This window comes from Octodon degus, unplaced genomic scaffold, assembly GCF_000260255.1.
Source record: "Octodon degus isolate 3935 unplaced genomic scaffold, OctDeg1.0 scaffold00040, whole genome shotgun sequence".
NCBI classification, from domain to species: Eukaryota; Metazoa; Chordata; class Mammalia; order Rodentia; family Octodontidae; genus Octodon; species Octodon degus.
This window is the reverse complement of record NW_004524616.1, coordinates 5,934,564-5,948,303: the sequence shown is the minus strand read 5'-3', so window position 1 is coordinate 5,948,303 and position 13,740 is coordinate 5,934,564. Positions and strand designations below refer to the sequence as shown.

The 13,740-nt window shown below is 43.5% G+C and overlaps 1 protein-coding gene across 1 annotated transcript; it reads left to right on the top strand.

The window, feature by feature from the left end:
* Positions 1 to 653: 653 nt before the first annotated feature.
* Positions 654 to 13,293, top strand: Rbm22 (RNA binding motif protein 22). Its single transcript, XM_004631308.2, has 11 exons — positions 654 to 782; positions 1,234 to 1,287; positions 3,253 to 3,282; positions 4,746 to 4,878; positions 6,594 to 6,694; positions 6,831 to 7,003; positions 8,496 to 8,696; positions 9,606 to 9,770; positions 10,940 to 11,028; positions 11,290 to 11,421; positions 13,133 to 13,293. Exons 1-11 carry the CDS (start codon positions 729 to 731, stop codon positions 13,261 to 13,263), a joined length of 1,263 nt encoding a protein of 420 aa, XP_004631365.1. The 5' UTR covers positions 654 to 728; the 3' UTR covers positions 13,264 to 13,293.
* Positions 13,294 to 13,740: the final 447 nt, after the last annotated feature.

Below are 13,740 nucleotides of genomic sequence, written 5' to 3'. Positions count from 1 at the left end.
TCCACTGTGTAGACAGCTCTTTGGCACTCTTCCACATGACCCTGTGGCAGCCAAGTAGAGTGCTGGGATTATAGGTGTGCACCACCATGCCCAGCTCTGAACACTATTTTAAAATAACATATGTCTCATGACTGGGAATGGTGGTGCACGCCTGTTGTCCCAACACTGGAAGGCAGAGGCAGAATTGCTAAGAATTCAAACCTAGCCTTAGGCTACACAGCAAGACCCTGTCTCAAAAATAAATAAATAACCCAAACACATTTACACAGGAGAAAAATGATTTTCTGAAATGCAGCTTAACTACACATTCTGTATTTGCTAACTCTGGCAGCTCTACAGAGAGGTTATTGTGAAAATTAAATGAGGCTGGCACCAGGCGTCGCCCAGCGTTCCGCACAATGAGCGCCTAGTGGTCGCTAACGCTGGTTTAACCCCAGCCCTAGCTCCTAATTCATTACGTGTCCCTTTCTTCTTTCCCCCTACTTTTAAATGAATCATATGTACTTGCTGCGTCTCTTCCCAAGTAGACAAAAACCCCAAGGGTCAGAACCCCAATATTATCTCGCAAGTTCTTAAAGCAGGAAACCCAGACCCTCCCTCCCAGGGGGCGGGTCTCGGCACGTAAATAAGACGTCATCAACCGGCCGCGCGCCGGCCCGGGGGCTGATGGGATTGTGGCGGCCCGTTCTCCAGCTCATATTCTACTCCTGTCCCTCTACACTCTCAAAATGGCGACCTCTCTGGGTTCCAACACCTACAACAGGCAGAACTGGGAGGATGCGGTGAGTGTGCCCGCTGGAGAAGCACGGCAGGAAGCAGCAGAGTCGGGCCTCATGCGAGCGTGCAGGACTGGGGCAGTGGAATGGCCGAGGGAACTCCAGGAAGGAACCAACGCTGCGGCCTACCTTGGCGGGAGCAGGAAGCTGGAGGCGGCCTTCCTGCGGCTTGGAGAGAGGGGTCTTAGCCAGGGACCAGGGTACCAGCCTGTTGCCCATCCCTGTCCCCACCAAGCTTTTCCAGCTGATTCCCACCCCCACACACACATACACCGCACATGCCGGAAGTGCAGACAGCGCCTCCTCCCGCCACCCGGCCCGTGCAGGATCTGGGACCCCTGCCCTGCCTTGTTCCCACTCGCGCTCCCTCCCGGTCCCTACCCCCATCCCCGTGAGTTTGATTGGGTTGGCTGGGTCTTCGGACTTGGTCCTCAACTAGATTTCCCATTTTCACCAGGACTTTCCGATTCTATGCCAGACATGCCTTGGAGAAAACCCATATATCCGAATGGTGAGTGCTCACATGTAACAGAAGTCATTGTTCATGTTCTGTCAATATTGTGGTAGTGCACACAGTTAAGTGTTTCTCATAGACTTCAGGAAAAATGATGTTTTTGTTAGCCCAGACAGCAGGATGATTTGCAAAGGACTGTCATGCTAATACTCTCGCTTTAGGAATTCAGCGATAGTCCCATATTGTAAGAATCCTAACAACTAACATTTGTTGACGATTTACTTGGGAAGGGAGATCTGTGGAACAGAGGATGAGAGAGTTTTTTTCTTATATATCAAGGAACCAGTGGAGCTGGGACTTAAGATACTCTGACTCCAGGAACCTCAGCAAATGAGAACCAGGATTTGACTTGTTCCAAACTCCTAGTTATAGGCCTTTCACTGCACCGTATAGTCTCTAGTATAAAGTACATCTCGTCCTTATAATAAAGGTGTGAGGGGAAAATAACCCCCACCCTGTGAGATGTCAGATATGCCCAATTCGTGGTCTCACAACACAAGGAATGAAGTTGCAAGCCAGAGGAGTAAGTTGAGAGTATTTTATTGGAAATAAAGAGAAGGTTGGAAGGGATTCCAAGTTGGTAGCTGAGCAGGCTTCTTGTTGGGGGAAATTATACAGTGAAATCACATCATGGGTTACACTGCAGTCAACCTATAAGACTACAAGTATAGTCACTTATTAATAATTGATCTAGTAGGGAAATGAGTCACATAGCAAGAGCATATGGAAGGAATAGAGGTGTTCTTGGAAAGAGATGAGTCTACATGTTCTGATCACCCATCTACGTGTCTTTTTTTTTTTCTTTTTTTTTTTCTTGAGACAGTCTCACTGTGCAGTTCAGGATGGCCTTGAGCTCACTTTGTAGCCCAGGCTGGTCTCGAACTCACAATGATCCTCCTGTCTCGGTCTCAGTGCTGGGATTACAAGCGTGCAGTACCACCCCTGGCCCATCTATGTGTCTTGATGCCTTTTTAGGCTCACAGGTGGTGTTCATTACAGTGTAATCTCAAATCGCTGTTTACTCCTGGGGAAGCCTGTAGGCCTCATTTTTCTATTTGCATCTTGAGGGTGAGCTCTCTTCAGGTTTGCTTCCAGCCACAGTTTTGATGTCCTCATCTTTTATTCTGATTTCCACAAGGGTCCAGTCCCTCTCTGACTGTATATTAATTTCTGTCTGAAGGTAGCTGTGGATAATTAGGGTAAAATAGTTAATAATTGGTTAGGATTCTGTTACTGTTATCAGTCTCAGAGATGTTGACATGCTGGTATGTATAAGATGTCTGAACAGCTTATGGGAACAGAACGTTGGCAGGATACAGGATATAAGCACAAAATGAGTCTAGCGTAGTTACCTTCTGACCAAACTTTGGAAAGGGACTGACCCTGGCCGTGTCCTCCTTGATTTGGGGATTAGGGGGAAAATTCTTAGGAATGAACAGTGAAACTTAGACCTGTGGCTGTGAAAAGACACTTCCCTGGCACTAGATCTGTACTCTTGAAAGACTCATAGTATGCTATTAAATTGTATCCACTAGAAATAAAAAGAACTATGATGTGATAGGTATATATCAAGTACCTTTCTATGATGAATGTATTCAGTATGCATTGCAAACATGAACCAAAAAATGTATAAAAAATGTATCTCCACATGTGGCGTATGCCTGTAATCCTAACACTGGAGGCTGAGGCAGGATTGCCCTGAGTTCAAGGCCAGCCTGGGCTATGTAGGGAGTTCAAAACCAGCCTGAATTACAGAACAAGATTCTGTCAGAAGTAAGAGTATCTCCTAGCCCATTTCACCCCACAAAGATTTGTTTATTTTAGTTTTGTTTTTCCAAATTAGGGTGCCAAGGATTCACAGACACATTTTTTTAGTTTTATTTAGGGAAAGCCTAAATACCTGGGCCTTTCTGTAATTGTAGTTCTTTTTTTTTTTTTTTTTTTTTCTTTTTTCTTTTTCAGACCAAAGAAAAGTACGGGAAGGAATGCAAAGTAAGTATGTCTACTAAAAAGTAGTAATTACTCCCCTCCCCACTTTGTCTGCCAAGTTAGCCTTCAACTTAATAGGCTTTGATAGCCTCCAATAAAAGTCAGTGTTGCAAGCTTTCATGTATCATTGATGTATTTGTTGACTGGTAACTATTTTATCTTAGAAAGTAAGAAAATGGCCACTCTAACGTAGAATTTTGTAATGTAGGGTTCATGAATTGACCTTGAAGATTTTTTTTAAATAATTTTATTGAGAAACAAATTTCTTTTTTTTCCATAATTTTATTGAGAAACAAATAACAGTGAGACAGTTTCAAATCAAATTGGTAGGACAGTTTCAATAAATAACACATTGCATACATTCTTCCTAGTGGTTAATTGTGGTACAAGATGCGGACATGATATCCTGTTTAGAAGGATATTTGATATTAATAGAACAAATCCCTCTATTCATTAAGAGAATGTAACTATATATCTATCCTAACCACTTGGAATACACAGATACAAAAGAAAAAAAAGAGAGCCAGGGAGATGGCTCAGTGGAATAAGTGCTTCCCTGGCAAGTGCAAGGACCTGAGTTCAATCCCCAGTTCCACAAAAAAAAAGGAATACACAGATACAAAATGGACATTCATCTGTATCCCCTTTTTTTGTTAAGTTCCGTTATTTGAATATTAGAGGTGTGTAAACTCAGCAAAATACTCTAAAAGAGTCCAGTAGCCCATAATAGTATGGGGTCTTCCACTTGACTGGCAATGTCAGAAATTGTTGACCTGAGTCCCCTACAGCTCAACATAATAGCATGACTTTACTTCTTATATTTCGTTTTTATACTTTTCTTCTGGATGGTTAAGACCAAGGAAAAGCAGGACTATGCAACAAGAGTTGTAGCTTTTGGGTCTGATAAGGTCAGTGAAATCCCCTCAGGATTTATCCTGAGATCCTGTATCTCAGATTGTAGAACCTTTGTCAGTGTCAGCTATGTGGATGAGTCACGGCCATTGCTTGGCCAATGTGCTCTCTGTGAAAGCCTGAGAGAATGTTTTCTCTCCATGTGACTCTCCTTAGGCACACTCTACATCATGGATCACTTTCGTCTTTGGCCCCATAATCTCCTTGATCAGAAAATTTGGGACACTACCCAGTTACATGACGTAACAGTACAAGTTCTCATATTTGACCTTGAAGAGTAATTCCTATAAAGTGATATATAATTATGCACGTGAGCATTTTAGCTGAGGTCATAGTTGTTGTGGCTCAAAGGATTATTTGATATTCCCCACTTGCCCACCTGAAAAGATTAAGGAGCTGATTATTAATGGTGCTTACCCCTAAGCTTGACTTTTTAAATATTTTCACTTTTGTACTGTGCAGGTGTTTCATTTACTACCCACTGTTGTTAGACCACCTGGTTTGATTGTCCAGGTCAGGACATTGACACAGTGCGGCATTTGTCTTGTGTTCAGATCTGTGCCAGGCCATTCACAGTGTTTCGCTGGTGTCCTGGGGTCCGCATGCGCTTCAAGAAGACTGAAGTGTGCCAAACCTGCAGTAAATTGAAGAATGTTTGCCAGACCTGCCTCTTAGACCTAGAATATGGTATGTTTGTCATGTCTAATAGATCCGAAAGTATACAGGTGCCCGTTTGCATCTCTGGTTCTGATTCCAGTGCCAGGAAAAGAATCGTAATTAGACCTGGGCCACGCTAAAGGCCTATTGAACAACAGTAGGAACTTAAGGATCAGTCAGGAAGTAACTAGACCTAGCCTCTTCCTCTGTAGACAAGGTGCGGTAAAAGGTATTGGTCCTGTGATAGATAATTTCTTTGCCTTGTGCTTTTTCTCTTGACCTGAAGCTTCCCCATCCCCCCTTCCCCATAGTTCCAAAAAGAAATTCACAGGCTAGTTATACATTGGGCTTTGTCTCAGCGGGATTTTTGTTTTTGTTTTTGTACCAGGGATTGAACTTGTGCTTGCCAGGCAGGTGTTTATGCCACTGAGCTATCTCCCCAGCAACTGTGTTGTTTTTCTGTTTTGGTTTGGTTTGGGTTTTTTGAGACAGGGTGTCACTATACAGTTTCAGCTGATTTTGAATGTGTTATGTAGCCAAGGCTGGCCTCAAAACTACCAGCAGTCCTCCTGCCTCAGCCTCTCCAGTGCTGGGATTACAGGAAAATGCCATCACTCCTGGCTTCAACTGTTTTTTTAGGACCAAAATATATTTTACAATTTTTTTTTTTTTTTTTTTTTTTTTTTTTTGTGGAACCAGAGATTGAACTCAGGCCCTTGCCAGGCAAGTGCTTATTCTACTGAACTATCTCTCCGGCTCCTCTTTTTTTTTTTTAAGAAAAGTAATTTACCAACAAATATTTCTATATAATAACATACTTTTTTTTTTTTTAATTTTAGGGAAGGGTCTACAGGGTGTTCAGGGTCTCACTACTAGATCGGACTTGTAGCGATCCACCTGTTTACAGCCACCCAAGAGCTGGGTTTACAGGTGTGTGCCACCACGCCCAGTCTCAATGGCTGTCTCTGTGCCCCGGGGATGGGGCTGGCACAGCAGGCCTAGGGATCAAACTCCTGGCCCTGCATCTGCCTAAGCATGTGCTTTAGTCCTCTGAGCTATTTGGCCAGCCCTCTTTTAACTTTAGAAAGTTACTCTATTGATCAAACTGGGAGAATTCTGGTCCTGCTGTACAGTGATCTTTATGTGACTTTTAACTAGCTGTAGGTTCTCTAAGATCCACCTAGAAATAAACTACTTTTACATTTATTTTAAATAAATTTTGTTATAATAAATTTAAGTCTGACTATAACCTAGTGATTTTTTTTTCTTTTTTTTTTTTTTTTTTTTTGTACTGAGAATCAAACTCAGGACCTTGCATTTGCCAGGCAGGCCCAGTGCCACTGAACTAAATCCCCAGCTCCCATTATTTTTCATTTAAAAGATTTTTGTAAAGCACGCCCTTTACTGAATGTAGTAGTGCACGCTTATAATCCCAGCACTCGGAAGCTGAGGCAGGAGGAGCACAAGATAACTGGATTACATAGCAAGACCTCTCAAAAACAACAACAAAAAAAATGCCCTTTATCAGATTTCACAATAGTTCAGGAATTTGAATAATTTCTTCGAATGTTGCCTAGCAGTATTGGCACAATAGTACTGAAGTGTGACTGAAGATGTAATAACATCTCTGGTACCAAGTAGGAAAGAGAAAGGAAGGGTGCTGTTGCATTCTGTGTGTGCATCTAGTGTGGATGTGTCTTTGTATATCTGTACATCTGAGATCTTCCTCCATTTCTTTGCACTAGGCCTGCCCATCCAGGTTCGAGATGCAGGACTGTCTTTTAAAGACGACATGCCAAAATCAGATGTCAACAAAGAATACTACACACAGAATATGGAGAGAGAAGTATGCTGCCATTTGGTTTGGTTTGGTTTGATGTTATGTTTGAGATGCTGGGAATTGAACCTGGGTCCTCAAGATCAGTGTAGTTCTGTATTTAACAGTCCTAATGAACTGACTCTAAATTTGTCATCCCATGTAGATTTCTAACTCTGATGGAACACGGCCAGTTGGCATGCTGGGGAAAGCTACGTCCACCAGTGACATGCTGCTTAAACTGGCCCGGACCACACCCTACTACAAAAGGAATCGGCCCCACATTTGCTCCTTCTGGGTGAAAGGAGAGTGTAAGAGAGGAGAGGAGTGTCCGTACAGGCAAGAGCTGGGCCACAGTTTCAGTGTTTGTTTTCAAATATGATTAGTTGTGTAAAAAAATGGAACATGCTAGCTGAAGCTATTTGTGACTTAAAATCCAAGGCTTATACAACTAGAACAATGCTTTATGTGCTACTACTATTAACTTTATAATGGCTTGATTAATTGAAGTTTTTACTTATGACTGTGTCATAGGAAACTAGTTACTATGCCAGGTAAGATAAGTTGCTGATCCTAAAAGTTTCTGCCTGAAAAGTCACCTCTCACTGCCCTATAAGTAGCTTGATTTTCAACATTTAGTTGAAGTCAAAATAAGACAAAACTTTTTTTTAATGGTGTTTTGAAACAGGGTCTCACTATACAGTTCAAGCTGACCTAGAACTCAGTGTGGCCCAGGCTGACATCAGACTTGCAGAGATTCCCCTCTGCCTCAGCCTCTTGAATGCTGGGGTTACAGGTCTAGCTCTAAATCCAGACTGTTTTAATCAAGACTGCCAGGCATCTGAATTAGGAGTTCTTAACTTTGTTTGGTTAACCCCACCCCACAAAAAAAAAATATATATATATATATGCTCTTTAGGGGGTGGGAGCTATCTCAATAGCTTTAGTCAGATTCTTTAGTCAGTGTAAGATTTCAGATACATTCAATAACGGCACAGTGGTGTATACATATAATGCCAGCACTCAGAAGGCTGGAGCATCACCATGTGTTCAAGTCCAGCTTGGGCTACATAGTGAGACTTTGTCTCAAAAAAAAAAAAAAGTGGCGAGGTAAGAGGGGCATGGTAGCACACACCTGTAATCCCCACACTCAGAGGCTGAGGCAGGAAGATCATAGTAAATTCAAGGTCAGTTTGAACTATATAGTGAGAACCTGACTCAGAAAAAGCATTGAGGGACTGGGGAGATAGCTCAGAGGCATAAGCACCTACCTGGCAAGCACAAGGACCTGAGTTTGATCGCCAGCCCCTGGAATCCTGGTCGTATTCTCTGGAGCCCAGATCCACGGGTGTACCATGCAGACCCCTAAACCCTGCATGGGTGTGCACTCCTGTAGTCCCACCACTCGGGAGTTTGAGACGGGTATCGCTGTGAGTTCAAGACCAGCCTGGAGGCTACAAAAGTGAGCACAAAGCCCACACAAACTGCAAAGCGAGACCCAGTCCCACAACAACAACAAAAAAAAAAGTATTGACTCAGGGATAACCTTTTGTTTAGGGGTGGATCATGCCAGAAGTATTTCTTTAAAAATAAAGTTGCAGCCTATTGATGGCCATTTACATAGATTCTAGGAGGCAAGGAATTTTGAACTGTCCTGTATTAGCTCTGGTATTAGCTCTGTTTTTTGGAATTATGTTTTGGTATAACATGGTTTCTAGTGCAAAGAACATTTCTGGATACATATTTGGGTTTTTTTTTCTGTAGCTGCTGTTGGTTGGTAATACTGTTTTTCCCCTTTGTTTCACCTGTATGTGTTGTTCTTTCTTCATAGACACGAGAAGCCTACAGATCCAGATGACCCCCTTGCTGATCAGAATATTAAAGACCGGTATTATGGAATCAATGACCCTGTAGCAGATAAGCTTCTAAAGCGGGCTTCCACAATGCCTCGTCTTGACCCGCCTGAGGATGAGACTATCACCACGCTATATGTTGGTGGTCTGGGTGATACCATTACTGAGACAGACCTCAGGTTTGTGGGTATAATTTTAAAAGCTCTTTTTGCTTTTAACTGCCTTGAAATAATTCATTTGCACAAATAAAGGCAAGCATGATAATTTATATAAAGTACATTTTTCTTCAGCTGCTCTTTAGTTAGCCTGCTGACTCGAGTGTTCATACAGTTATCCTTTCTGGTGGCAGAGAAGTAGTGCTCATGGAGTGCTTGCCTAATGGTAGTACTTAAATGAGACCTAACAGCCAACTAGACTTTTTGAAGGCTGGCATACGCCCAAGTTTGATTAACTATGTAGAGGAGGGAGAGCTTTGTAATCCTAAAACGCTCATGATTTAAACTGCTGGCTTTTAATGATTGATATGTGCTAAGTTTATATTAATTTTGGATTAGATTATGCTTGGCTGCATGAAACATCTGGGCAGTCAGTCATGAAAATTGCCTCTTCCAAAGGCAGAAAGTGGAAAAGAAAGCCCTGTAAGTCCATAGTCTGCCTTTGGTGGACTGTCCATTGAACGATATTTAAGTGAGCTAGGTCATCCCTAAGAGTCCTCAGACTAGACAGCATTTTAGTCTTTTTCTCATCTTTAATTTTTTCTCTCAAGATGAAACATTTTTAAACATTCCTGGCTTCTGAGGTATAACAGATAGTTTGCCAAGGCCACATGGTTAGGACTCAATGTCCTGAAGGAACCTATCAGAGCCCTTTTCTTCCATGAGAAAACTCGAGACGTATACTCATTCTTCCACCATTGTCAGCAGCACCACATCAGGGGACGAGATGGAGGGGAGGCATGTGAGTAGTTAGGGACTTAACTAGGGGCCCGTCTGTCCTGCCACCACAGGTCAGAGAAAGTTCCTCATCCAGGTCCAGTCTCAGGGAGGTCTGTGTTGTAAACCCACCTTTTTCTGCCCACTTTTTTTCAGAAATCATTTCTACCGGTTTGGAGAGATCCGGACGGTCGCTGTTGTACAGAGGCAACAGTGTGCTTTCATCCAGTTTGCCACAAGGCAGGCTGCAGAAGTGGCTGCCGAGAAGTCCTTTAATAAGTTGATTGTCAATGGTCGTAGACTCAACGTGAAATGGGGAAGGTAGGAATAAGACTTTTAAAAGATGTTAAGTGTTTAAGGAACTCATTTTCTGGAGTTTAGCTTTTTTTTTTTTTTTTTATGGGGGGTGGGGTGGGCGTGGAACTGGGGATTGAACTCAGGCCTTTGCGCTTGCCAGGCAAGTGCTTATTCTATTGGGCCATGTCCCCGGCCCTTTTCTGGAGTTTAGTAGTTACTGGTAAACAGGCTTGACTCCATAGGCTATTTAGAAAGACATTTTAAAAAGCATTCTTTGGCACTTGATTTCTATTGATGTTTAGAGTCCTGTTCTGGAAATAGATTCACAGTTTTGCTGTAATATTGGAAAATCGATTCAGAGTTTCACTGTAATAATGCAGGTATAATGCCAGATTATAAAGGGTGCATTTTAGAGTTTGCAGTGGAATTAGACCTAGATTCTGTCTGCAGACGTCGATTGTCTGGGGGAGAAGATAAAACAAGAGCTATTTTTAAGTTTGAAAGTGATGATTATATAACAGAAACGTAGGTAAAATGCCCTAAATTTTAAGTTTAAAGGGGAGGCATGCTGGGCATAGTAGCACGGAGCTGTAATCCCAGCACTCAAGGAAGCTGAGGCAGGAGATCACCATGAGTTCAAGGCCAGCCTGTACTACATACATAGTGAGACCCTGTCTCAAAAAAGAGGGAGGGAGATGTTTTCTAACTTTGAACTAGGTAGGAGCTAATAGCTTCAGCTCCCTTTATGAAGTTCTTCTGAGGGCCGGCCAGGATTAAAGCACCTGCTTAGGCAGACACAGGTACCAGGGTTTGATCCCCGGCCTGCCATGCCAGCCTTGCCCCATGGGCATGCTGAGACAGGCAGTTGAACTGGGTGTGGTGGCGAGTGCCTGTAATCCCAGTGCATGGGAGGCTGAAAACAGGAGGATCACTATGAGTCCAATCTGTGCAGTGAGACTCTGTAGACCCTATACTAAAATACATTAAAAAGTTCTCCCGACAGAGTGAACACGCCTGCATACATGCATGTTCCCTCTTCTGGTATTTATAATTGTAGCAAGTTTTGAACCCCAGTTTCACTGCATTCAAGGCAAAGAGCAAAGGAACTCCATTTGAGGGGTGAATATGACAAGCAGGAGTGTGAATCAGGCTGGAATGAAGTGTTGATGTCTGTGTGCTTATGTTTCCCCTAGATCCCAAGCAGCTAGGGGGAAAGAAAAAGAGAAGGATGGAACCACAGACTCTGGGATCAAGCTAGAGCCTGTTCCAGGACTGCCAGGAGGTGAGTACAGACTTCCACTCCCTCAGAAGCTGTCTGTCCTAATGGTTCTGTTCTGTCCCAGTGTGGCACCTGCTGCAGTTGGGTCCTCCCAACAGATCCTCTAAGACAGGGGTGCTGAACGTGTGGCACACATGGCCACGGCAGCCTTCTGTGTCAGTTAACACTTAACAGGTTCTCCATCACCACGCCAAGGATTTAAAGGTGACAGAAGTAGCATTACCAGTTGTCTTTGCTTCTAAGTATTGTTTTTTTCTCCTCTAGCTCTTCCTCCTCCTCCTGCAGCAGAAGAAGAAGCCTCTGCCAACTACTTCAACCTGCCTCCAAGTGGTCCCCCAGCAGTGGTGAACATTGCTCTGCCACCGCCCCCTGGGATTGCCCCACCCCCACCCCCAGGTACTGATCTATTCCTTCCCTGACCCAGGGTGCTCTGGTGAGAGTCCTCCATTCACCATAGGTTCTAAAGCAGCCAAGTCCTTTGTGTCTGCCCTGTAGACATCTACAAGTGGAGCTGATAGGTTGAGATTCTTGACATTTCGGGGGTTTTTGCCAACCTTCCAAGAGGGAAGCCACCAATTTTCTAAAGAGCTGAGTATGAGAATAAGCAGGATAGGAGTGCTGTGTTATGGTGATCTACCATCAGTTTGTTTCATGTCCTAAAGCCTAGTTGAGGCCCTAGAGTAGTATTGCTCAAAGTATGAGTGGTGGGCAGTTGTCATTTCAGTGTTTATTACCTGTCTTCACTAGAAAGTCTTACTGCAGGGGCTGGGGAGATAGCTCAGTGGTCCAAGCGCCTGCCTGGCAAGCACAAGGACCCCAGTTCGATCCCCAGTACCACATGCCATGCTGGCCCCAGAACCCTGGGCACTCCAGGCTGGCCTTAAAACCAGGCATGGTGATGCCTGCCTGTAATCCCAGCACTGAGGAGGCTGAGGCTGGAGGATCACTACAAGTCTGAGCTGCATAGCAAGATTCTGTATTGAAAGATTTTTTTTTTTTTTTTTTTTTTTATTTTTAGGGAAGGGTGTACAGAGTGTTCAGGGTCTCACTACTAGGTCGGACTTGTAGTGATCCACCTGTTTACAGCCTCCCAAGTGCTATGATTACAGGCATGTGCCACACCATGCCCAGTCTCAGTTGCTGTCTCAGTGTGCCCCAGGGGCAGGCCAGCACAACAGGTGAGAGATGAAACCCTTGGCCCCTGCGCCTCCTTGTAGGTGCTTTAATCCATTGAGCTATTTGGCCAGCCCTGAAAGAATTTTTTTTAAAACAAGTCTTACTACAGAGAAACTGATAGGGGCCAGGGAGATGGCTCAATGAAATGGGCACTTCCCTGTGGTAAGCACAAGGGCCTGAGTTCAGTCCCTGGTTCCACAAAAACAAAACAAAACAGAAACTAATAAATAACCATAACTGAGTTAATTTGGCCCAAGTTTATTATCTTATCCGTGGCCAGTAGTAAATACTTCAAGGACCTGCTCTTTTTGCAGCACTGTTGTAGAGAAATGTCAGTGACAGTGAACAGCCTAAGGTAACCCCAGGTGGACAATCCTTGGTGGAAAGCCAAACACCTCCATTCTTTTATCAAGCACTGAGGTTAAAGTTGGCAGGGTCTTGCCATAGGCATAATTTCTTCTGAATTTCCCACATCCTGAGTGAAATGCATCTGGTAGGATTTGGTATGGGTTTTTTGTTTTTGTTTTGTTTTTTTGAGTCAGGTTCTCTCTGTGCTGCTCAGGACTGCCTTGAGCTCACTTTGTAACCCAGGCTGGTCCTGAATGTGAAATGATCCTCCTGCCTCAGCCTCCCAAGTGCTGGGATTAAAGGCATGTGTCACCACACCAGTTTTTGGTAGGTGTAATACATGATGCTCAGGTGATGTCTGATAGGTGTGCTGGGTGTGGTGGAATTTTTTGGACTAAAAGGAAAAGTTTCATTACCCAGGAAGTAATTACAGATAGACATTCTTAAGCAAGTCCTGTGAACTGTCATTACTTAAGCCATGTTAGCCCTGATTTATGTGTAGTTAATTTTAGCAAAGTTCTAGGGTTTGAAAGGTTATCAAGTGAACTTCAAGCCTAACAGATTTGTTCTGTCCCTTGTGCAGGTTTTGGGCCACACATGTTCCATCCGATGGGACCACCTCCTCCTTTCATGAGGGCTCCAGGACCAATTCACTACCCTTCCCAGGATCCTCAGCGGATGGGAGCTCATGCCGGAAAACACAGCAGCCCCTAGCACATTATCACCACTCTGGAGCTCTGTGGAAGAAAGAATGCTTTAAAATCCCAGTATATGAATATTGGAATAAATACAGTTTTCCTTCCTTTGTAGTTTTCCACGGTAGCTGGATGTGTTCAGATGTGAGCAGCTAGAAAATGACAGCCATGCTTCCTTTCATGCATTCAGAGGATTACTGGACCTCAAGCTGCCATGAACACAGCTGGCTACTTCTATAACATTACTAAGAAAACCTAATGTCTGTTCCCTTAAGCCTGTATAGGGCCAGGCAGATGCATCAGTTGGCAGATCCAGCAGTTACCGTCCCAATTATAAGTTCATTTTGTAACCTTTTGGTGAGGGGCAAAAATAGACCAGTGGTAAAAATCTTTTGACCATTTTTATGACTATTGGGTATTTTCCTTTTTATCATCTTAAACAAAATTAGTACTAATCATTGTAGTGGCTTAAGTGTGATTTAAGGATTTAACTCTT

Excerpts from the sequence above, each read along its gene's own strand:
- Rbm22 (XM_004631308.2), top strand. The coding sequence starts at position 729 with ATGGCGACCTCTCTGGGTTCCAACACCTACAACAGGCAGAACTGGGAG. Across the intron at positions 783-1,233 it reads GGCAGAACTGGGAGGATGCG|GACTTTCCGATTCTATGCCA; the intron begins GTGAGTGTGCCC and ends CATTTTCACCAG. Across the intron at positions 11,029-11,289 it reads TGTTCCAGGACTGCCAGGAG|CTCTTCCTCCTCCTCCTGCA; the intron begins GTGAGTACAGAC and ends TTTCTCCTCTAG.